The 23,218-nt window shown below is 45.5% G+C and overlaps 1 protein-coding gene and 1 long non-coding RNA gene across 2 annotated transcripts in view; both read right to left on the bottom strand.

Annotated features, from left to right (window-relative positions):
* Positions 1–398: 398 nt before the first annotated feature.
* Positions 399–23,218, bottom strand: part of azin1b (antizyme inhibitor 1b) — a 28,077-nt gene continuing 5,257 nt past the window's right edge. Inside the window, exons 5-12 of the mRNA XM_014143324.2 lie at positions 21,486–21,658; positions 19,754–19,882; positions 19,369–19,450; positions 14,655–14,729; positions 14,308–14,473; positions 13,248–13,363; positions 8,397–8,620; positions 399–2,489 (exon numbers count right to left, since the gene is read on the bottom strand). Coding sequence (XP_013998799.1) covers positions 2,414–2,489; positions 8,397–8,620; positions 13,248–13,363; positions 14,308–14,473; positions 14,655–14,729; positions 19,369–19,450; positions 19,754–19,882; positions 21,486–21,658 — 1,041 coding nt within the window. The 3' untranslated portion in view covers positions 399–2,413. The remainder of the gene's footprint in view (positions 2,490–8,396; positions 8,621–13,247; positions 13,364–14,307; positions 14,474–14,654; positions 14,730–19,368; positions 19,451–19,753; positions 19,883–21,485; positions 21,659–23,218) is intronic.
* LOC123726903 (uncharacterized) lies at positions 12,364–13,241 on the bottom strand. Its single transcript, XR_006759032.1, has 2 exons — positions 12,674–13,241; positions 12,364–12,632 (listed from the first exon to the last, which is right to left on the bottom strand). It is a non-coding gene; the product is annotated as an uncharacterized lncRNA (long non-coding RNA).

Raw genomic sequence — 23,218 nt, 5'->3', positions numbered from 1 at the left:
GGCCTCACAACCGCAGACCACGTGTAACCACAACCAGCCCAGGACCTCCACATCCGGCATCGTCACCTGCGGGATCGTCTGAGACCAGCCACCCAGACAGCTGATGAAACTGAGGAGTATTTGTCTGTAATATAGCCCTTGTGGGGAAAAAAAACTCATTCCGATGAGCTGGGCCTGGCTCCCCAGTGGGTGGGCCTATGCCCACCCATGGCTGCGCCCCTGCCCAGTAATGTGAAATCCATAGATTCGGACCTAACAAATTTATATCAATTGACTGATTTCCTTATATTTACTCAGTAAAATCATTCAAATTGTTGCATATACATATATACATATATATATATATATATATCTATCTATATCCAGAGATGCAAAAAAACAAAACTCCAAAGACAGGGTTTCAGTCCAAAAGATGTATTAAATTAATCACTTGCATTACTTTAACAAGCACAATTTACAGTCAAAAATAGGATATGGTCCATTAGTGCCTTAAAAAGTAATTTCCAGTACTTTACTTTTCCAACAAAGGGCGACAGTTAAGAGTTCAGTCAGGTCTGGTCTAGCTCGAGTGCCAGTCTGTTTGCGCTATCATGCCCACTTCCTTGTCACTCATTGTCATGGCAAACAGCTTGGGATTGACAATGAGCAACGGAGATGGAAAGAACACAAATCAGATATGGGTCCAGCTGTGGTCACCTTATTTAGACATTAAAAACTGTACAAGACTCCATGTTAGATCACCATACAGTAAGAGAGGCATGAGAAGCTAGATCCACATAAATACGAAGACAAGTCTATTGGTGGACTGCTATGTGCTGTGGCGACAGAGCAAGGCCTTGTAAACACACTTGTGGTTGAAATGTTTATAAAAAAATTCAAAAAAAATACCAAAATGTTCCAAGTGTGTCCAAGCCTAAAGGCTGATGTTTGTTGTATCTCTAACCCAGCAGAGAAGCTATACAGCATATACGAGAGTGAAAGCCATGGGCTGTAATGCTGTAGTCGGCTTTGCTGTCCAGAACACTTCCTCGAAAAGGATTTCTAGCTAGCCCGGTAAAGTTCTGTCTGTACATTAGCAAACAGAACATAGCTAGTTCTGTTCAGAACTCCTCTGAGAAGAAAATCACTTCAACAAATCCTTCAAATGCCCCTCTCACCAACTAACAACGTTAAGACGTCACAATGGAATCACAGTTAACCATGTAGAGGGTTCAAACAGACAACAGTATTCCCACGGGAAGATTCAGCTTTGTTAAACCGCATGTACTTGGGGAAATGTTGGCTGGAGCGCAAACGTGCTCCATATTGTTTTACAAAAAATGCAATTAATAAACCCAAATAAAATATGAAACTTAATCAAAAAATGGGTTAAGGTTAACATCTCACTTTCACTAGACTATGGGGTCAAAAGCAAAAAAAATGTAGTACTGATTTTAAATATTAAACCTGGCAAATCCTCTTCTATAGACAAAATGCATCATCATGTTGAACAGACAAGTGATTTTTTACAAGACTGTCAACAGGTAATCAATATATAATAGAAATGAACCAATTACACATTTATGTAAACTATATAATGAATAAAGCTGGTTAGGAAGCGGGGCTCCATCTACAGTCATCCATTTTGTTGCATATGTTACTGTTAAACGTGTTGTTTTCTGTCTGACTGAGGAGGAGGAAGGGCGAGAATTGTGTTGTTTACTATCTGACTGAGGAAGAGGGGCGAGGAGGAAGAGATGTGTTGTTTTCTATCTGACTGAGGAAGAGGAGGAGGGACGAGGAGGAAGAGGGAGAAACGTGTTTTCTGTCTGACTGAGGAGGAGGGACGAAGAGGAAGAGGGAGAAATGTGTTTTCTATCTGACTGAGGAGGAGGAGCAGGAAGAGGGAGAAACGTGTTTTATAGCTGGCTGAGGAAGAGGGGTGAGGAGGAAGAGGGATAAACGTGTTGTTTTCTGTCTGACTGAGGAGGAGGAAGGGCGAGTATGAAGAGGGAGAAATGTGTTTTCTATCTGACTGAGGAAGAGGGACGAGGAGGAAGAGGGAGAAACGTGTTTTCTAGCTGGCTGAGGAGGAGGAGGAGGGACGAGGAGGAAGAGGGAGAAACGTGTTTTCTAGCTGGCTGAGGAGGAGGAACGAGGAGGAAGAGGGAGAAACGTGTTTTCTAGCTGGCTGAGGAAGAGGAGGAAGAAGGATAAATCGTTGATCTTTTTCTTTTTTTCCAAAAACAAATTGAGAATTGATGTATGGGTCACCAATAAATCGTTTTCTGTTCCCAGGAAATCACAAGTCTATATCAACCTTCCTGGAAAGTTGAACACTGCATTTTCCAAGGCTGTTGGGAATGTTGACCACTAAAAGCCCAGGGTAAGGAGATCTCAGACGTCACAGCGGAGACGGAGGGACAGAGCTGAGCTATGCACCGTACTGGACCATGGAGAAGTTCTTCATGATGTCGTCCACAGCTATCCCAGCCTCCTGTATGTTGTACCTGGAGAACACAGAGGAAAATCGTTTGGACTAATAAAAAGGTGCAGTGGAATACAATAAAAGCAGGAATGGACAATGATGGCATAGCTTCCAACCATATTTTTCAGTATAAATCTTGTCAATGTTTTGATATGTTATCTATCACAAACAGTGAAGATGGAAGATATGGGTGCACCAATATTTCTTGTACAGCATGACCTCAGTATCTGAACTCCGATCATGATGGACATCACACTGATATCCAATATGAGAATGGATGCAAATTTCAGTCAATTTTGTTGCCAACTTACCAACCCCCATTAACCGGTTAAACAGGAAATACTATGAACAGACTTTTTTTCAATAAGAGATTAAAAAAAACATCTCACAGTATTGAACATGCAGCTACTGGAATGAGGCAGAGAATAGAATACATAATTTGCCAAAATGTAATTTTTTATTTTATTTATTTAACTAGGCAAGTGAGTTAAGAACAAATTCTTATTTACAATGACGGCATACACCGGCAAAACCCAGACGACGCTGGGCCAATTGTGCGCCGACCTACGAGACTCCCAATCACGGCCGGTTGTGATACAGCCTGGATTCGAACCAGGGTCTGTAGTGACGCCTCTAGCACTGAGAAGCAGTGCCTTAAAACGCTACGCCACTCGGGAGCCCCAAATATATCCAGCTACACTGGTTCTGAAGGGGTAGAGACGGTAAGGTAGGTAGGTAGCTGGTTCTGAAGGGGTAGAGACGGTAAGGTAGGTAGGTAGCTGGTTCTGAAGGGGTAGAGACGGTAAGGTAGGTAGGTAGCTGGTTCTGAAGGGGTAGAGACGGTAAGGTAGGTAGGTAGCTGGTTCTGAAGGGGTAGAGACGGTAAGGTAGGTAGGTAGCTGGTTCTGAAGGGGTAGAGACGGTAAGGTAGGTAGGTAGCTGGTTCTGAAGGGGTAGAGACGGTAAGGTAGGTAGGTAGCTGGTTCTGAAGGGGTAGAGACGGTAAGGTAGGTAGGTAGCTGGTTCTGAAGGGGTAGAGACGGTAAGGTAGGTAGGTAGCTGGTTCTGAAGGGGTAGAGACGGTAAGGTAGGTAGGTAGCTGGTTCTGAAGGGGTAGAGACGGTAAGGTAGGTAGGTAGCTGGTTCTGAAGGGGTAGAGACGGTAAGGTAGGTAGGTAGTTGGTTCTGAAGGGGTAGAGGCGGTAAGGTAGGTAGGTAGCTGGTTCTGAAGGGGTAGAGACGGTAAGGTAGGTAGGTAGCTGGTTCTGAAGGGGTAGAGACGGTAAGGTAGGTAGGTAGCTGGTTCTGAAGGGGTAGAGACGGTAAGGTAGGTAGGTAGCTGGTTCTGAAGGGGTAGAGACGGTAAGGTAGGTAGGTAGCTGGTTCTGAAGGGGTAGAGACGGTAAGGTAGGTAGGTAGCTGGTTCTGAAGGGGTAGAGACGGTAAGGTAGGTAGGTAGCTGGTTCTGAAGGGGTAGAGACGGTAAGGTAGGTAGGTAGCTGGTTCTGAAGGGGTAGAGACGGTAAGGTAGGTAGGTAGCTGGTTCTGAAGGGGTAGAGACGGTAAGGTAGGTAGGTAGCTGGTTCTGAAGGGGTAGAGACGGTAAGGTAGGTAGGTAGCTGGTTCTGAAGGGGTAGAGACGGTAAGGTAGGTAGGTAGCTGGTTCTGAAGGGGTAGAGACGGTAAGGTAGGTAGGTAGCTGGTTCTGAAGGGGTAGAGACGGTAAGGTAGGTAGGTAGCTGGTTCTGAAGGGGTAGAGACGGTAAGGTAGGTAGGTAGCTGGTTCTGAAGGGGTAGAGACGGTAAGGTAGGTAGGTAGCTGGTTCTGAAGGGGTAGAGACGGTAAGGTAGGTAGCTGGTTCTGAAGGGGTAGAGACGGTAAGGTAGGTAGGTAGCTGGTTCTGAAGGGGTAGAGACGGTAAGGTAGGTAGGTAGCTGGTTCTGAAGGGGTAGAGACGGTAAGGTAGGTAGGTAGCTGGTTCTGAAGGGGTAGAGACGGTAAGGTAGGTAGGTAGCTGGTTCTGAAGGGGTAGAGACGGTAAGGTAGGTAGGTAGCTGGTTCTGAAGGGGTAGAGACGGTAAGGTAGGTAGGTAGCTGGTTCTGAAGGGGTAGAGACGGTAAGGTAGGTAGGTAGCTGGTTCTGAAGGGGTAGAGACGGTAAGGTAGGTAGGTAGCTGGTTCTGAAGGGGTAGAGACGGTAAGGTAGGTAGGTAGCTGGTTCTGAAGGGGTAGAGACGGTAAGGTAGGTAGGTAGCTGGTTCTGAAGGGGTAGAGACGGTAAGGTAGGTAGGTAGCTGGTTCTGAAGGGGTAGAGACGGTAAGGTAGGTAGGTAGCTGGTTCTGAAGGGGTAGAGACGGTAAGGTAGGTAGGTAGCTGGTTCTGAAGGGGTAGAGACGGTAAGGTAGGTAGGTAGTTGGTTCTGAAGGGGTAGAGACGGTAAGGTAGGTAGGTAGCTGGTTCTGAAGGGGTAGAGACGGTAAGGTAGGTAGGTAGCTGGTTCTGAAGGGGTAGAGACGGTAAGGTAGGTAGGTAGCTGGTTCTGAAGGGGTAGAGACGGTAAGGTAGGTAGGTAGTTGGTTCTGAAGGGGTAGAGACGGTAAGGTAGGTAGGTAGCTGGTTCTGAAGGGGTAGAGACGGTAAGGTAGGTAGGTAGCTGGTTCTGAAGGGGTAGAGGCGGTAAGGTAGGTAGGTAGCTGGTTCTGAAGGTAGAGACGGTAAGGTAGGTAGGTAGCTGGTTCTGAAGGGGTAGAGACGGTAAGGTAGGTAGGTAGCTGGTTCTGAAGGGGTAGAGATGGTAAGAGGTAGGTAGCTGGTTCTGAAGGGGTAGAGATGGTAAGGTAGGTAGGTAGCTGGTTCTGAAGGGGTAGAGACGGTAAGGTAGGTAGGTAGCTGGTTCTGAAGGGGTAGAGACGGTAAGGTAGGTAGGTAGCTGGTTCTGAAGGGGTAGAGATGGTAAGGTAGGTAGGTAGCTGGTTCTGAAGGGGTAGAGATGGTAAGGTAGGTAGGTAGCTGGTTCTGAAGGTAGAGATGGTAAGGTAGGTAGGTAGCTGGTTCTGAAGGTAGAGATGGTAAGGTAGGTAGGTAGCTGGTTCTGAAGGTAGAGATGGTAAGGTACACTACCGTTCAATTTGAGGGGGAAAAAAAGACACCTGATGCAAGCTGTTTCACGAGACAGATTAACTTAACCATTAGCAACTTTGAAAGAGAGAAAACGTAAATATTCAAGAACTAGGATGGTTTCAAATCTAATTTTATTTGTCACACACATGGTTAGCATGTGTTAATCCGAGTGTAGCGAAATGCTTGCGCTTCTAGTTCTGACAGTGCAGTAATATCTAACAAGTAATCTAACAATTCCACAACAACTACCTCATACACACAAATCTAAAGTATGTACATGAATGTATATGGATGAGCGATGACCGAGCGGCATAGGCAAGGTGCAATAGATGGTATAAAATACAGTATATACACGTGATATGAGTAATGTAAGATTTGTAAACATTATTTAGTGCCATTGTTTAAAGTGACTAGTGATCCATTTATTAAAGTGTCCAGTGATTGGGTCTCAGTGTAGGCAGCAGCCTCTCTGTGCTAGTGATGGCTGTTTAACAGTCTGATGGCCTTGAGATAGAAGCTGTTTTTCAGTCTCTCGGTCCCAGCTTTGATGCACCTGTACTGACCTCGCCTTCTGGATGATAGCGGGGTGAACAGGCAGTGGCTCGGGTGGTTGTTGTCCTTGATGATCTTTTTGGCCTTCCTGTGACATCGGGTGGTGTAGGTGTCCAGGAGGGCAGGTAGTTTGCCTCTGGTGACGGGTTGTGCAGACCGCGCCACCCTCTGAAGAGCCTTGCGATTGAGGGCGGTGCAGTTGCCGTACGAGGCTGATGCTCTCGATTGTGCATCTGTAAACTTTGTCAGGGTTTTGGGTGACAAGCCAAATTTCTTCAGACTCCAGAGGTTGAAGAGGCGCTGCTACGCCTTCACCGCATTGTTTGTTTGAGTGGACCGTTTCAGTTTGTCTGATGTGTACGCCCAGGGATTTAAAACTTTCCACCTTCTCCACCGCTGTCCCGTCAATATGGACAGGGGGCTGCTCCCTCTGCTGTTTCCTGAAGTCCACGATCTTCTCCATTGTTTTGTTGATGTTGAGTGAGAGGTTGTTTTCCTGACACCACACTCCGAGGGCCCTCACCTCCTCCCTGTAGGCCGTCTCGTCGTTGTTGGTAATCAATCCTACCACTGTTGTGTCGTCTGCAAACTTGATGATTGAGTTGGAGGCGTGCATGGCCACGCAGTCATGGGTGAACAGGGAGTACAGGAGCGGGCTGAGCACACACCCTTGTGGGGCCCCCAGTGTTGAGGGTCAGCGAAGTGGAGATGTTTAAATATTTTACTCATGTCGGCCACGGAGAAGGAGAGGGAGGGCCTGCAGTCCTTGTTAGCGGGCCGCAACGGTGCCACTGTATTATCCTCAAAGCGGGCAAAGAAGGTGTTTAGTTTGTCTGGAAGCGTGACGTCGGTGTCCGTGACGTGGCTGGTTTTATTTTTGTAGTCCGTGATTTCCTGTAGACCCTGCCACATACGTCTCGTGTCTGAGCCGTTGAATTGCGACTCCACTTTGTCCCTGTACTGGCATTTCACTTGTTTGATTGCCTTGTGGAGGGAATAACTACACTGTTTATATTCAGTCATAATTCCCAGACCTCTTTCCATGGTTAAATGCGGTGGTTTGCGCTTTCAGTTTTGCGCGAATGCCGCCATCCAGCCACGGTTTCTGGGTAGGGTAGGTTTTAATAGTCACAGTGGGAACAACATCTCCAACGCACTTCCTTATAAACTCGCTCACAGACTCAGCGTATAATAGGTCGATGTTGTTCTGAGGCTGACCGGGAAACATTTTCCATTTTCCGCGTGATCAAAACAATCTTGAAGCGTGGTTTCCAATTGGTCGGATCAGCGTTGAATGGTTCTCATCACTGGTACATCCTGTTTGAGTTTCTGCCTATAAGGCGGAAGGAGCAAGATGGCGTCGTGGTCAGATTTGCCGAAGGGAGGGCAGGGGAGGGCTTTGTATGCATCGTAGAAATTAGAGTAGCAGTGGTCTAGGGTCTTGCCCATGCGCGTACTACAGTCAATATGCTGGTGGATTTTAGGGAGCCTTGTTCTCAAATTTGCTTTGTTAAAATCCCCAGCTACAATAAATGCAGCCTCAGGATATATGGTTTCCAGTTTGCATATAGTCCAGTGAAGTAGCTCAGTTGGTAGAGCATGGTGTTTGCAACACCAGGGTTGTGGGTTCGATTCCCACGGGGGGCCAGCACAGGAAAAAATGTATGAAATTGTATGAAATGTATGCATTCACTACTGTAAGTCGCTCTGGATAAGAGCGTCTGCTAAATGACTAAAATGTAAAATGTAAATGTAAGTTTCTTGATGGTCATCTTGGTGTCTGCTGTGACGATAACGGACGAGAATTCTCTTGGTGGGTAAAATGATTGTAAGGAATTCTAGATCGGGTGAGCAGAAGGATTTGAGTTCCTGTATGTTAGGATTACACCATGTGTATTAAACCAAGTTAATATGATTATGATAGTGCTTTTGGCTTCTGGACAAATAAAGAAAGTTGATATGAAAACCAGTAGAACAGGAGAGAAAGGCTGTGTGACTGATGTTGCTAGTTTAGCTGTAGTCAGCTGCTTCATGCTGCTCCCCTTTCTACAACACCGCTCCCTGTGTGTCCGAGTCTCCACTCCATTCAGCCATTAGGATGAACATTTCTTATGGAAACTATCTGGACTAGAGACGGCCATTAGTTGGTAAGAAAGCTACGTTCTAACCCTCTGACTACAGACCCAACACATGAAGCAACACTAGAGAGAAATACACATTAGACCTCCCCCTGTAGCACTATAACTTGGCCGTACCAGTCAGAAGTGGAGACAGTGTAGTAGACTGGTGGTCTGATGGTTGAGGGGTCACTGAAGGAGGAGAGGTCCCCTAGGCCAGCAGCCCCCATGTTGTTAAAGACCAGCCAGTCTCCAGGGCTGAGCTCAGGCAGCAGGCAGTGGTCTACCAGCTGGTCTAGGCTGTCACATGATGGACCCCACAGGCTGCTGGAGAACACTGGCTCCTCCGTCGTAGACCCTCTCTGTGGAAGGAGAGGTTAAGATTACACACACATTGTCTTTGAGCAGGTGAGGCATATCAAACTATATGTTCAGCAAATGATAGAGGCTTCTCAACTCCCTGCCCGCCGACGGAGGCTTCTCAACTCCCTGCCCGCCGACGGAGGCTTCTCAACTCCCTGCCAGCTTACGGTCCTATGTGGTTTATTAAGCCCGGTTTGCAGTGCAACACAGTCGGGATAGTGTGTTGACATTCCAAATATTAAAATAAAATGAGTATGAATATTTTTTTGTTCAGATTTAAGTTGATTAAAAAACGCGTTAATCATATTATATACAGCGCACTCGGAAAGTATTCAAAACCTTCACCTTTTCCACATTTAGTTTGTTACATTACAGCATTATTCTAAAATTGATTTGAAAAAAAATCTCAATCTAAACACAAAACCCCTTAATTAACAGAAATACCTTATTTAAATAAGTATTCAGACCCGTTGCTAAGAGACTCGAAATTGATCTCAGGTGCATCCTGATCTCAGGTGCATGTTTCTACAACTTGATTGTAAATGTGGCATTTCAGTTTAATTTGTTATAAATTAGCAAAAATGTCAAAAAAAACATGTTTTTGTTTTGTCATGATGTGTAGATTGATGGGAAAAAAACAATTTAATCAATTTTAGAGTAAGGCTGTAAAGTAACAAAACGTGGGAAAAGTGAAGGGGTGCATTGTACATAGGTATTCAGACCCTTTACTCAATACTTTGTTGAAGCACCTTTGGCAGTGATTACAGCCTCAGTCTTCTTGGGTATGACGCTACAAGCTTGACACACCTGTATTTGGGGAGTTTCTCCCATTCTTCTCTGCAGATCCTTTCAAGCTCTGTGAAGGATGCTCAGCTTGTGTGCAGTAAAGGCAAGAAACAGCGCAAGCCTTTCCTTTGCGACTTTTTCAAATCATAGTCTCACACCTCATGTAGCCTAGCCCATAGGCCTGTAGGCTCTACACCGGTTGTAAAACTTAACTGGCATACATTAGGCAGCTCCCTGAAAAGCATTCCGGGTGAATCGGGTTGAGAGAATGCCAAGAGTGTGCAAAGCTGTCATCAAGGCAAAGGGTGGCTAATTTGAAGAATCTCAAAGATAGATAGATAGATAGATATATAAATATATAAATATATCAAAACTGAAATAACTTTTTTTTGGTTACTACATGATTCTATCTATCTATCTATCTATCTATCTATCTATCTATCTATCTATCTATCTATCTATCTATCTATCTATCTATCTATCTATCTATCTATCTATCTATCTATCTATCTATCTATCTATCTATCTATCTATCTATCTATCTATCTATCTATCTATCTATCTATCTATCTATCTATCTATCTATCTATCTATCTATCTATCTATCTATCTATCTATCTATCTATCTATCTATCTATCTATCTATCTATTTATATATATATATATATATATATATATAGATTTATTTCAGCGTCACCAAATGGTAAAAATAAAGACCCTTTAATGAATAGGTCCAAACTGTTGACCTGTAGTGTAAATGATAAGATCAGGACCCGCTAAATGAACGAGTCTAGCCCACAGCCACATCAGGACCCGCTAAATGAACGAGTCTAGCCCACAGCCAGATCAGGACCCGCTAAATGAACGAGTCTAGCCCACAGCCAGATCAGGACCCGCTAAATGAACGAGTCTAGCCCACAGCCAGATCAGGACCCGCTAAATGAACGAGTCTAGCCCACAGCCACATCAGGACCCGCTAAATGAACGAGTCTAGCCCACAGCCAGATCAGGACCCGCTAAATGAACGAGTCTAGCCCACAGCCAGAACAGGACCTGCTAAATGAACGAGTCTAGCCCACAGCCAGATCAGGACCTGCTAAATGAACGAGTCTAGCCCACAGCCAGATCAGGACCCGCTAAATGAACGAGTCTAGCCCACAGCCAGATCAGGACCCGCTAAATGAACGAGTCTAGCCCACAGCCAGATCAGGACCCGCTAAATGAACGAGTCTAGCCCACAGCCAGATCAGGACCCGCTAAATGAACGAGTCTAGCCCACAGCCACATCAGGACCCGCTAAATGAATGAGTCTAGTCCACAGCCAGATCAGGACCTGCTAAATGAACGAGTCTAGCCCACAGCCAGATCAGGGAATAACGTAAGGACAGTTCTGATTTATACCTTTCTGTTCTTCTGAAATGGATTACATTTTCCTCATATCATGTTTCTTTAAATCCATGTAATCCATGTCTAAAATAAATCAGGGATTTATTGTGAAGGTGTAGGCTATATTACATGGATTTATTGTGAAGGTGTAGGCTATATTACATGGATTTATTGTGATGGTGTAGGTAGACTATATTACATGGATTTATTGTGATGGTGTAGGTAGACTATATTACATGGATTTATTGTGATGGTGTAGGTAGACTATATTACATGGATTTATTGTGATGGTGTAGGTGCTATATTACATGGATTTATTGTGATGGTGTAGGCAGACTATATTACATGGATTTATTGTGATGGTGTGACAGACTATAGTACATGGATTTATTGTGATGGTGTAGGCAGACTATATCACATGGATTTATTGTGATGGTGGTAGACTATATTACATGGATTTATTGTGATGGTGTAGACAGACTATATCACATGGATTTATTGTGATGGTGTAGACAGACTATATCACATGGATTTATTGTGATGGTGTAGACAGACTATATCACATGGATTTATTGTGATGGTGTAGACAGACTATATCACATGGATTTATTGTGATGGTGTAGACAGACTATATCACATGGATTTATTGTGATGGTGTAGGCAGACTATATCACATGGATTTATTGTGATGGTGTAGGCAGACTATATCACATGGATTTATTGTGATGGTGTAGGCAGACTATATCACATGGATTTATTGTGATGGTGTAGGCAGACTATATCACATGGATTTATTGTGATGGTGTAGACAGACTATATCACATGGATTTATTGTGATGGTGTAGACAGACTATATCACATGGATTTATTGTGATGGTGTAGACAGACTATATCACATGGATTTATTGTGATGGTGTAGACAATATCACATGGATTTATTGTGATGGTGTAGACTATATTACATGGATTTATTGTGATGGTGTAGACTATATTACATGGATTTATTGTGATGGTGTAGGTAGACTATATTACATGGATTTATTGTGATGGTGTAGGTAGACTATATTACATGGATTTATTGTGATGGTAGGTAGACTATATTACATGGATTTATTGTGATGGTGTAGGTAGACTATATTACATGGATTTATTGTGATGGTGTGGTAGACTATATTACATGGATTTATTGTGATGGTGTAGGTAGACTATATTACATGGATTTATTGTGATGGTGTGTAGACTATATTACATGGATTTATTGTGATGGTGTAGGTAGACTATATTACATGGATTTATTGTGATGGTGTAGGTAGACTATATTACATGGATTTATTGTGATGGTGTAGACTATATTACATGGATTTATGTTGACAGCCACAGCCCTACTACAGACCTATACATACTGCAGGAGGGAAGGTTGGAGAGAGGGCCACAGCCCTACCCACCACCTGTACCTTTATAATACACAGTAGGGGGAGACTTGAGTGCTACTTTCGCGATGAATAGTAATAAATCAGCTTATTTTAATAACTTTAGGGGAGATATATCTAATGACATTTTACAAAAGAAATGCCAGTTTGTAAGGGAAATTAATTCAAATGGATTATTTAAGAAGGTGGGTTTATTTGGCACACCCATGGGCTTAATGGGTACACAGTACCCAATACGCCCTGTCTGGACTTTTCACATATTTTATCAAAAACTAAAGTTATTAAACTTCACATGACATTAACCTTGCATTTTATATCCCCTTTTCATACAAAAAAATAGGGCAGTACATGTTAGAAATGACTAAACTTTGATTTTGGTGGGTTTAATAGTTACTAAGCAGCTACTGACCTCGTCTCCTCTGACGAGGACCCCGGCCCGCCGCTACTGACCTCGTCTCCTCTGACGAGGACCCCGGCCCGCCGCTACTGACCCCGTCTCCTCTGACGAGGACCCCGGCCCGCCGCTACTGACCCCGTCCCCTCTGACGAGGACCCCGGCCCGCCGCTACTGACCCCGTCCCCTCTGACGAGGACCCCGGCCCGCCGCTACTGACCCCGTCCCCTCTGACGAGGACCCCGGCCCGCCGCTACTGACCCCGTCTCCTCTGACGAGGACCCCGGCCCGCCGCTACTGACCCCGTCTCCTCTGACGAGGACCCCGGCCCGCCGCTACTGACCTCGTCTCCTCTGACGAGGACCCCGGCCCGCCGCTACTGACCTCGTCTCCTCTGACGAGGACCCCGGCCCGCCGCTACTGACCTCGTCTCCTCTGACGAGGACCCCGGCCCGCCGCTACTGACCTCGTCTCCTCTGACGAGGACCCCGGCCCGCCGCTACTGACCTCGTCTCCTCTGACGAGGACCCCGGCCCGCCGCTACTGACCTCGTCCCCTCTGACGAGGACCCCGGCCCGCCGCTACTGACCTCGTCTCCTCTGACGAGGACCCCGGCCCGCTGCTACTGACCTTGTGCACAGCCGGGGCAGGGATGGTGCTTCCTAGCAGCTTGCTGGAGAAAGACCCGTAGACGCCATCGTTCAGGTAGTACAGGAACTCTGGCTCGTCATCTGGTGTCAGCTCATCTGAAGATGGATGAAGAGACAGGCAGGATGTTTCAAAACGGAGTACAGCAACAAAGAGACTGCAATATACCGTAGGCCCCTTAGTGGGTTCATTGTAATGTTCTACAGCACCTGCTCTTAGATATTCTCTTACACGGTGTGTGTGCTCTGTTATAGATATTCTCTTACACGGTGTGTGTGCTCTGTTATAGATATTCTCTTACACGGTGTGTGTGCTCTGTTATAGATATTCTCTTACACGGTGTGTGTGCTCTGTTATAGATATTCTCTTACACGGTGTGTGTGCTCTGTTATAGATATTCTCTTACACGGTGTGTGTGCTCTGTTATAGATATTCTCTTACACGGTGTGTGTGCTCTGTTATAGATATTCTCTTACACGGTGTGTGTGCTCTGTTATAGATATTCTCTTACACGGTGTGTGTGCTCTGTTATAGATATTCTCTTACACGGTGTGTGTGCTCTGTTATAGATATTCTCTTACACGGTGTGTGTGCTCTGTTATAGATATTCTCTTACACGGTGTGTGTGCTCTGTTATAGATATTCTCTTACACGGTGTGTGCGCTCTGTTATAGATATTCTCTTACACGGTGTGTGTGCTCTGTTATAGATATTCTCTTACACGGTGTGTGTGCTCTGTTATAGATATTCTCTTACACGGTGTGTGCTCTGTTATAGATATTCTCTTACACGGTGTGTGTGCTCTGTTATAGATATTCTCTTACACGGTGTGTGTGCTCTGTTATAGATATTTTCTCATCCTACAGAGAAATACTGCCTCCATCCTATCCCATTAATTAAATAGAAATGTTTTATTTTTTAACCACATCCTAACTTCCGAGACACCCTTAGAGGGTGGAGTCACGGCCAGGGTCTGTCATTATCAACAGCAACCCGGGAGCAATTAATAGTAGTGATGGCAGTATTCAGTCAGCAGGCTCACCCTGAGCAAGGCCGTTCCAGTCCCGGGCCACAACCTTCTTGCCGATGACATTGACAGCCAGAGTGAAGGCAGAGGAGACGTAGTAGCTACCAGGCTGAGCAATGACTTGCACTCCAGACAGAGTGGGGAAGTAGGCATCCAGCAGCAGTCTGACGGTGGTATGAACCTGGAGAGAAGAAGTCAGTTGAGTAATGTCTGTGTTCAAAACAGCATTATATTCCCTCTATAGTGCACTACGTATTACCAGGCCCCATTAGGAATAGGGGGCCATTTGGGATAACATGCAATCTGCATCGTTTTTTTGTTGTTGTAAGTAATGCCATGTGATGCGAGGTATCATCATGTACCTGTTTGAGCTGAAACTCTGAGCCAGAGAATCCACCACCAATGTCCAGGATGCTCATGTTGAACCCCAACTCTGCCTAACCAGGAAAGAGACAGAAATGTTTTTTTTTTAAAGAGCAAAAAAGATAAGGGCGGGGGGACACAGGGTAATCAGGCCTGAGAATTAGATATTGAACACTTACAGGATGTCTATGGACATAAACTTTTCACGCGTGAGTTCCAAATATCCAGCTGGTCACCCCCCCCCCCCCAGCCGGAGTGGTCATAATGCACTCACTGTTCCAACAACATGTGATGTCATAATGCACTCACTGTTCCAACAACATGTGATGTCATAATGCACTCACAGTTCCAACAACATGTGATGTCATAATGCACTCACAGTTCCAACAACATGTGATGTCATAATGCACTCACAGTTCCAACAACATGTGATGTCATAATGCACTCACAGTTCCAACAACATGTGATGTCATAATGCACTCACAGTTCCAACAACATGTGATGTCATAATGCACTCACAGTTCCAACAACATGTGATGTCATAATGCACTCACAGTTCCAACAACATGTGATGTCATAATGCACTCACAGTTCCAACAACATGTGATGTCATAATGCACTCACAGTTCCAACAACATGTGATGTCATAATGCACTCACAGTTCCAACAACATGTGATGTCATAATGCACTCACAGTTCCAACAACATGTGATGTCATAATGCACTCACAGTTCCAACAACATGTGATGTCATAATGCACTCACAGTTCCAACAACATGTGATGTCATAATGCACTCACTGTTCCAACATGTGATTGTTACTCAACAGGACAGTTAACCTGCCCTCAAACCAAGGCACGCTGCCTGCTAATTATCTGTATGTGGTCGTTTCTACTGTAGCATACCTTATGTATGAACACTGCATCCGTAAAGTTCTCAGACCCCTTGACTTTTTCCCCACATTTTGTTGAGTTACAGCCTTGTTCTAAAATGGATTAAATCATTTCGGGAAGTCCAGGATCCAGCTGCACAGGAAGGTGTTTAGTCCCAGGGTCCTTAGTTTAGTGATGAGCTTTGAGGGAACTATGGTGTTGAACGCTGAGCTGTAGTCAATGAACAGCATTCTCACGTAGGTGTTCCTCTTGTCCAGGTGGAAAAGGGCTGTGTGGAGTGCGATCGTGTCAACTGTTGGGGCGGTGTGCGAATTGGAGTGGGTCTATGGTTTCCGGGATAATGCCGTTGATGTGAGCCATGACCAGCCGTTCAAAGCGCTTCATGGCTACAGACGTGAGTGCTACGGGGCGGTAATCATTTAGGCAGGTTACCTTCGCTTTCTTGGGAACAGGGACTACGGTGTCTGCTTTAAACATGTCGGTATTACAGACCCAGTCAGGGAGAGGTTGAAAATGTCAGTGAAGACACTTGCCAGTTGGTCAGTGCATGCTCCGAGTACACGTCCTGGTAATTCGTCTGGCCTTGCGAATGTTGACCTGTTTAAAGGTCTTACTCACGTCGGCTACGGAGAGCGTGATCACACAGTCGTCCGGTAGAGCTGGTGCACTCATGCATGCTTCAGTGTTGCTTGCCACGAAGCGAGCACAAAAAAAGCCCTGCCACAGCCGATGAGCATCAGAGCCGGTATAGTACGATTCAATCTTAGTCCTGTATTGTTTTTTTTGTTTTTTAACCTCGACCCCTTTTTCCGCCACAATTTCATGGTATCCAATTGTCCGTACGGGAGTTGCAGCAATGAGACTCGGGAGAGGCAAAGGTCGAGAGCCGTGCGTCCTCCAAAACACGACCCAACCAAGCCGCACTGCTTCTTGACTCAACGCCAGCTTAACCCGGAAGCCGGCCGCACCAGTGTGTCGGGGGAAAACGCCGTACACATGGCGGCCGTGTCAGGGCGCATGCGCCCAGCCCGCAACAGAAGTCGCTAGTGCGCGATGGGACAACGACGTCGCTGCCTGCCAAACCCTCCCCCCTAACCCAGACGACGCTGGGCCAATTACGCCGCGCCATGGGTCTCCCGGTCGCGGCCTGCTGAGGGATTTATTATAAGCGTCCCGGATTAGTGTCCCGCGCCTTGAAAGCGGCAGCTCTAGCCTTTAGCTCAGCGCGGATGTTGCCTGTAATGGTAGTCGACATCCCCTTCAACATGCAGAACAATAAAGGGCTGCTGGTGTGGAGGCTCGCCAACATATATAGTTATGGATCATTTAGTTATTGTCCTTGGTGTGGTTGGCCCTTTAAGGGGGGAGATGACATGGGGGTGAGTAGAGGAGCTTATTACAGGGTATTAAGGGGGGAGATGACATGGGGGTGAGTAGAGGAGCTTATTACAGGGTATTAAGGAGGGAGATGACATGGGGGTGAGTAGAGGAGCTTATTACAGGGTATTAAGGGGGAGATGACATGGGGGTGAGTAGAGGAGCTTATTACAGGGTATTAAGGAGGGAGATGACATGGGGGTGAGTAGAGGAGCTTATTACAGGGTATTAAGGGGGGAGATGACATGGGGGTGAGTAGAGGAGCTTATTACAGGGTATTAAGGAGGGAGATGACATGGGGGTGAGTAGAGGAGCTTATTACAGGGTATTAAGGGGGGAGATGACATGGGGGTGAGTAGAGGAGCTTATTACAGGGTATTAAGGGGGGAGATGACATGGGGGTGAGTGGAGGAGCTTATTACAGGGTATTAAGGAGGGAGATGACATGGGGGTGAGTAGAGGAGCTTATTACAGGGTATTAAGGAGGGAGATGACATGGGGGTGAGTAGAGGAGCTTATTACAGGGTATTAAGGGGGAGATGACATGGGGGTGAGTAGAGGAGCTTATTACAGGGTATTAAGGGGGGAGATGACATGGGGGTGAGTGGAGGAGCTTATTACAGGGTATTAAGGAGGGAGATGACATGGGGGTGAGTAGAGGAGCTTTTACAGGGTATTAAGGAGGGAGATGACATGGTCAGATGGAGTGGTTATGAATAAAGTCTGTAGGTTGACCTCTGATCAGGAAGGTTAACTTCTCTAGGGTAGGGGGCAGTATTTTGACATTCGGTTGAAAGGCGTGCCCAAATTAAACTGCCTGCTACTCAGGCTCAGAAGGTAGGATATGCATATTATTAGTATATTTGTATAGACAACACTGAAGTTTCTAAAACTGTTTGAATGATGTCTGTGAGTATAACAGAACTCATATGGCAGGCAAAAACCAGAGAAAAATCCAACCAGGAGGTGTGGAAATGTGAGGTTTGTCATTTTTCAAGTGATTCCCTATCCAGTATACAGTGACTGAGGGTTCATTTTGCACTTCCTAAGGCTTCCACTAGATGTCAACATTTACATTTAAGTCATTTAGCAGACGCTCTTATCCAGAGCGACTTACAAATTGGTGCATTCACCTTGTGATATCCAGTGGAACAACCACTTTACAATAGTGCATCTAAATCTTTTAAGGGGGGGGGTTAGAAGGATTACTTTATCCTATCCCAGGTATTCCTTAAAGAGGTGGGGTTTCAGGTGTCTCCGGAAGGTGGTGATTGACTCCGCTGTCCTGGCGTCGTGAGGGAGCTTGTCAACAGTCTTTAGAACGTTGTTTCATGCTTCTACTGTGAATATGGAGCTAACAAGAGGGCCTGGAAGTAGATGAGTGAGAAAATGACATGAGCTCAGAGGCGCGCGCTCACATGAGAGTAAGCTGTGTTCCTTTTCTTTTCTGAAGACATTGGAATTGTCCGGTTGGAATATTACTGAAGATTTATGTTAAAAACATCTTAAAGATTGATGCTATACATCGTTTGACATATTTCTACGAAACGTAAATATAACTTTTTTTGACTTTACGTTGTGACATTTTCGCGCGTTTCCTGCATTTGGAGTAGTGGACTGAACGCGAACAAAAAGGAGGTATTTGGACATAAATGATGGACTTTATCGAAAAAAACATTTATTGTTGAACTGGGATTCCTGGGAGTGCATTCTGATGAAGATCATCAAAGGTAAGTGAATATTTATAATGTTATTTCTGAGTTTTGTTGACTCCACCAAATGGCGGGTTTGGTTTCGTGTCTGAATGCTGTACTCAGATTATTGCAGTGTGCTTTCGCTGTAAAGCTGTTTTGAAATCTGACACAGCGGTTGCATGAAGGAGAAGTGTATCTATAATTCTTTGAATAACAATTTAATATTTTATCAACGTTTATGATGAGTATTTCTGTAAATTGATGTGCACATTCACCGCAAGTTGTGGGAGGCAAAACATTTCTGAACATTACACGCCAATGTAAAATGGGATTTTTGGATATAAATATGAACTTTATCGCGCAAAACATACATGTATTGTGTAACATGAAGTCCTATGAGTGCCATCTGATGAAGATCATCAAAGGTTAGTGATTAATTTGATCTGTATTTCTGGTTTTTGTGACACCTCTCCTTGTTTGGAAAATGGCTGTGTGGTTTTTCTTGTCTAGGCGCTGTCCTAACATAATCTAATGTTATGCTTTCGCCGTAAAGCCTTTTTGAAATCAGACAATGTGGTTGGATTAACGAGAAGTGTATCTTTAAAATGGGATATAATAGTTGTATGTTTGAGAAATTTGAATTATGAGATTTGTTGTTTTGAATTTGTCGCCCTGCTATTTCACTGGCTGTTGAATAGTGTGTCCCGCAGGTGGGACAGTAGCGTCCCACATAAGCTCCTCTCTACTCACCCCCATGTCAAACACACAGCGGGCATCCGACAGCGCGTGGGTGTAGGCCTGCAGGTCCTTGCAGGAGCTGGGAACGTGGAACCTGAAAACACAACCAAAGACAATTGTAATTACTGTACTAACAGTAGTAACTAGGTTTCTAAAAATACGATTAGGTAAGGATTAGGAAGATGCTAAATCATGGTAGCTACTGCCTGAAGCAGAAGTAAAAACAGATCAATTTGTCGCTACAGCCCCAACAGGTAACTCAAGGTCAAATGAATTGAACCTAAACATGTATATTGGATGAACCAAGCCTTTAAATCATTCCAAATGGACAAAGCACTACGTGTGATGGTCACCATTTAACAGCATCCTAAGTACACTGTGAAAGATGTGTACTTACGTCACTCCCACCACCTGCACCCCCAGGTCCTTGGCAGCCTCCAGCAGGCGCCTACAGCCTTTCAGAGAGCAGCCAAACTCCATGCTGGTCTCTGCTGCCTGGGCCCATGTAGTTACCTGAACCAGCAGCCTGGGAGGAACATAGCAAGGCACAATTCACTTTATTCACTAAGGACATTTTACATATGTCCCAGGAATCTGACCTGTGGTGCTGACAAAAATAAAACAAACATAATAGACAGAAGAATTTACACTATTTACAAAAATTCATTAGTGACCGGTCCTCTTCTCTTCCATAGTTCACAGAGACCTGGCACGGTCCTCTCCTTCCATAGTACACAGAGACCTGGCACGGTCCTCTTCTCTTCCATAGTACACAGAGACCTGGCACGGTCCTCTTCTCTTCCATAGTTCACAGAGACCTGGCACGGTCCTCTTCTCTTCCATAGTTCACAGAGACCTGGCACGGTCCTCTCTTCCATAGTACACAGAGACCTGGCACGGTCCTCTTCTCTTCCATAGTACACAGAGACCTGGCACGGTCCTCTTCTCTTCCATAGTTCACAGAGACCTGGCACGGTCCTCTCCTCTTCCATAGTACACAGAGACCTGGCACGGTCCTCTTCTCTTCCATAGTTCACAGAGACCTGGCACGGTCCTCTTCTCTTCCATAGTTCACAGAGACCTGGCACGGTCCTCTTCTCTTCCATAGTTCACAGAGACCTGGCACGGCCCTCTCTTCCATAGTTCACAGAGACCTGGCACGGTCCTCTTCTCTTCCATAGTTCACAGAGACCTGGCACGGTCCTCTTCTCTTCCATAGTTCACAGAGACCTGGCACGGTCCTCTTCTCTTCCATAGTTCACAGAGACCTGGCACGGTCCTCTCTTCCATAGTTCACAGAGACCTGGCACGGCCCTCTCTCTTCCATAGTTCACAGAGACCTGGCACGGTCCTCTTCTCTTCCATAGTTCACAGAGACCTGGCACGGTCCTCTCTTCCATAGTACACAGAGACCTGGCACGGTCCTCTTCTCTTCCATAGTTCACAGAGACCTGGCACGGCCCTCTCTTCCATAGTTCACAGAGACCTGGCACGGTCCTCTTCTCTTCCATAGTTCACAGAGACCTGGCACGGTCCTCTTCTCTTCCATAGTTCACAGAGACCTGGCACGGTCCTCTTCTCTTCCATAGTTCACAGAGACCTGGCACGGTCCTCTTCTCTTCCATAGTTCACAGAGACCTGGCACGGTCCTCTTCTGTTCCATAGTTCACAGAGACCTGGCACGGTCCTCTCTTCCATAGTTCACAGAGACCTGACACGGTCCTCTTCTGTTCCATAGTTCACAGAGACCTGGCACGGTCCTCTCTTCCATAGTTCACAGAGACCTGGCACGGTCCTCTTCTCTTCCATAGTACACAGAGACCTGGCACGGTCCTCTTCTCTTCCATAGTTCACAGAGACCTGGCACGGTCCTCTTCTCTTCCATAGTACACAGAGACCTGGCACGGTCCTCTTCTCTTCCATAGTACACAGAGACCTGGCACGGTCCTCTTCTCTTCCATAGTTCACAGAGACCTGACATGGTCATATCAGTATGTGATACTGATAAAAAAGTGTGAAGGAGCTTTTTTCCCGTTTTGAATTACTTCAACTTTTCCCAGTTAACTACAAACCAAGAAACACCTAAATGTGCAATTTCCTTTTAGACTCTGGTCTGCATGGGCACCTACCTGGCATTTGGGTGAGAACGGGCTATCTTGCAGAGTTCCGTCTCGCTGTCGCACACCAAGAGGTCGACGCCATTCTTGGCTGCGTGTTTGATGTGGGACAGCTGTTTGCAAACTCCAGAGAAGATGATGCTGTCAGGGGGCACGCCGTGGTCCAACACCAGACTGACTTCAGCCTGAGACAACACATCATATGCACATACGTTAGAAGACATGACATACAAGTTTCATTTTAGGAGAGGACAATGAAACAGTTAGACGTGTAGTTCAAATAAAATGTTATTTGTGAAATGCGTCAAAAGCAACCGGTGTAGACCTAACCGTGGCGTGCTTATTTACAAGCCCTTCTTGGTGACAGGTGGGCAGTATTCGGAAATTCAGATGAATGACGTGCCCAAATTAAACTGCCTGCTACTCAGGCCCAGAAGGTAGGATATGCATATTATTAGTAGATTTGGATAGAAAACACTCTGAAGTTTCTAAAACTGTTTAAATGATGTCCGTGAGTATAACAGAACTCATATGGCAGGCAAAAACCTGAAGAAAAAAAAATCCAACCAGGAAGTGGTTTGTAGTTTTTCAATCGATTGCCTTTCCAAACTACAGTGTGTGTGGGATCATTTTGCACTTCCTAAGGCATCCACTAGATGTCAACAGTCTTTAGAACCTTGTTTCATGCTTCTACTGTTACTGGGGAGAGAATAAGAGCTGTCTCAAGCCAGAGACCAACGAGTCGTTTACTGTGCGGGCACACAGGCGCGCCGTTCCTTATTTTTCCTCTAATGAATACGCTATTGTCCGGTTGGAATATTATCGAAGATTAATGTTAAAAAGACCCTAAGGATTGATTGTAAACATCGTTTGACATGTTTCTACAAACGGTAATGGAACTATTTGACTTTGTCTCTCCTTGCTTGGAAAATGCCTGTGTGGTTTTCTTGTTTAGGCACGGTCCTAACACCAAGTAGACTAAAATAAAAAATATATAAAAAGTAACATAACAATAACGAGGCTATATACAGGGGGCACTGGTACTGAGTTAGTGTGGAGGCTATATACAGGGGGTACTAGTACTGAGTTAGTGTGGAGGCTATATACAGGGGGGTACTGGTACTGAGTTAGTGTGGAGGCTATATACAGGGGGTACTAGTACTGAGTTAGTGTGGAGGCTATATACAGGGGGCACTGGTACTGAGTTAGTGTGGAGGCTATATACAGGGGGCACTGGTACTGAGTTAGTGTGGAGGCTATATACAGGGGGCACTAGTACTGAGTTAGTGTGGAGGCTATATACAGGGGGGCATCGGTACAGAGTTAGTGTGGAGGCTATATACAGGGGGGTATCGGTACAGAGTTAGTGTGGAGGCTATATACAGGGGGCACTAGTACTGAGTTAGTGTGGAGGCTATATACAGGGGGGTACTAGTACTGAGTTAGTGTGGAGGCTATATACAGGGGGCACTGGTACTGAGTTAGTGTGGAGGCTATATACAGGGGGTACTAGTACTGAGTTAGTGTGGAGGCTATATACAGGGGGCACTGGTACTGAGTTAGTGTGGAGGCTATATACAGGGGGTACTAGTACTGAGTTAGTGTGGAGGCTATATACAGGGGGCACTGGTACTGAGTTAGTGTGGAGGCTATATACAGGGGGCACTAGTACTGAGTTAGTGTGGAGGCTATATACAGGGGGTACTAGTACTGAGTTAGTGTGGAGGCTATATACAGGGGGCATT

This window comes from Salmo salar, chromosome ssa14 (assembly GCF_905237065.1).
Source record: "Salmo salar chromosome ssa14, Ssal_v3.1, whole genome shotgun sequence".
NCBI lineage: Eukaryota > Metazoa > Chordata > Actinopteri > Salmoniformes > Salmonidae > Salmo > Salmo salar.
This window is presented reverse-complemented; position numbering and strand designations above follow the sequence as displayed.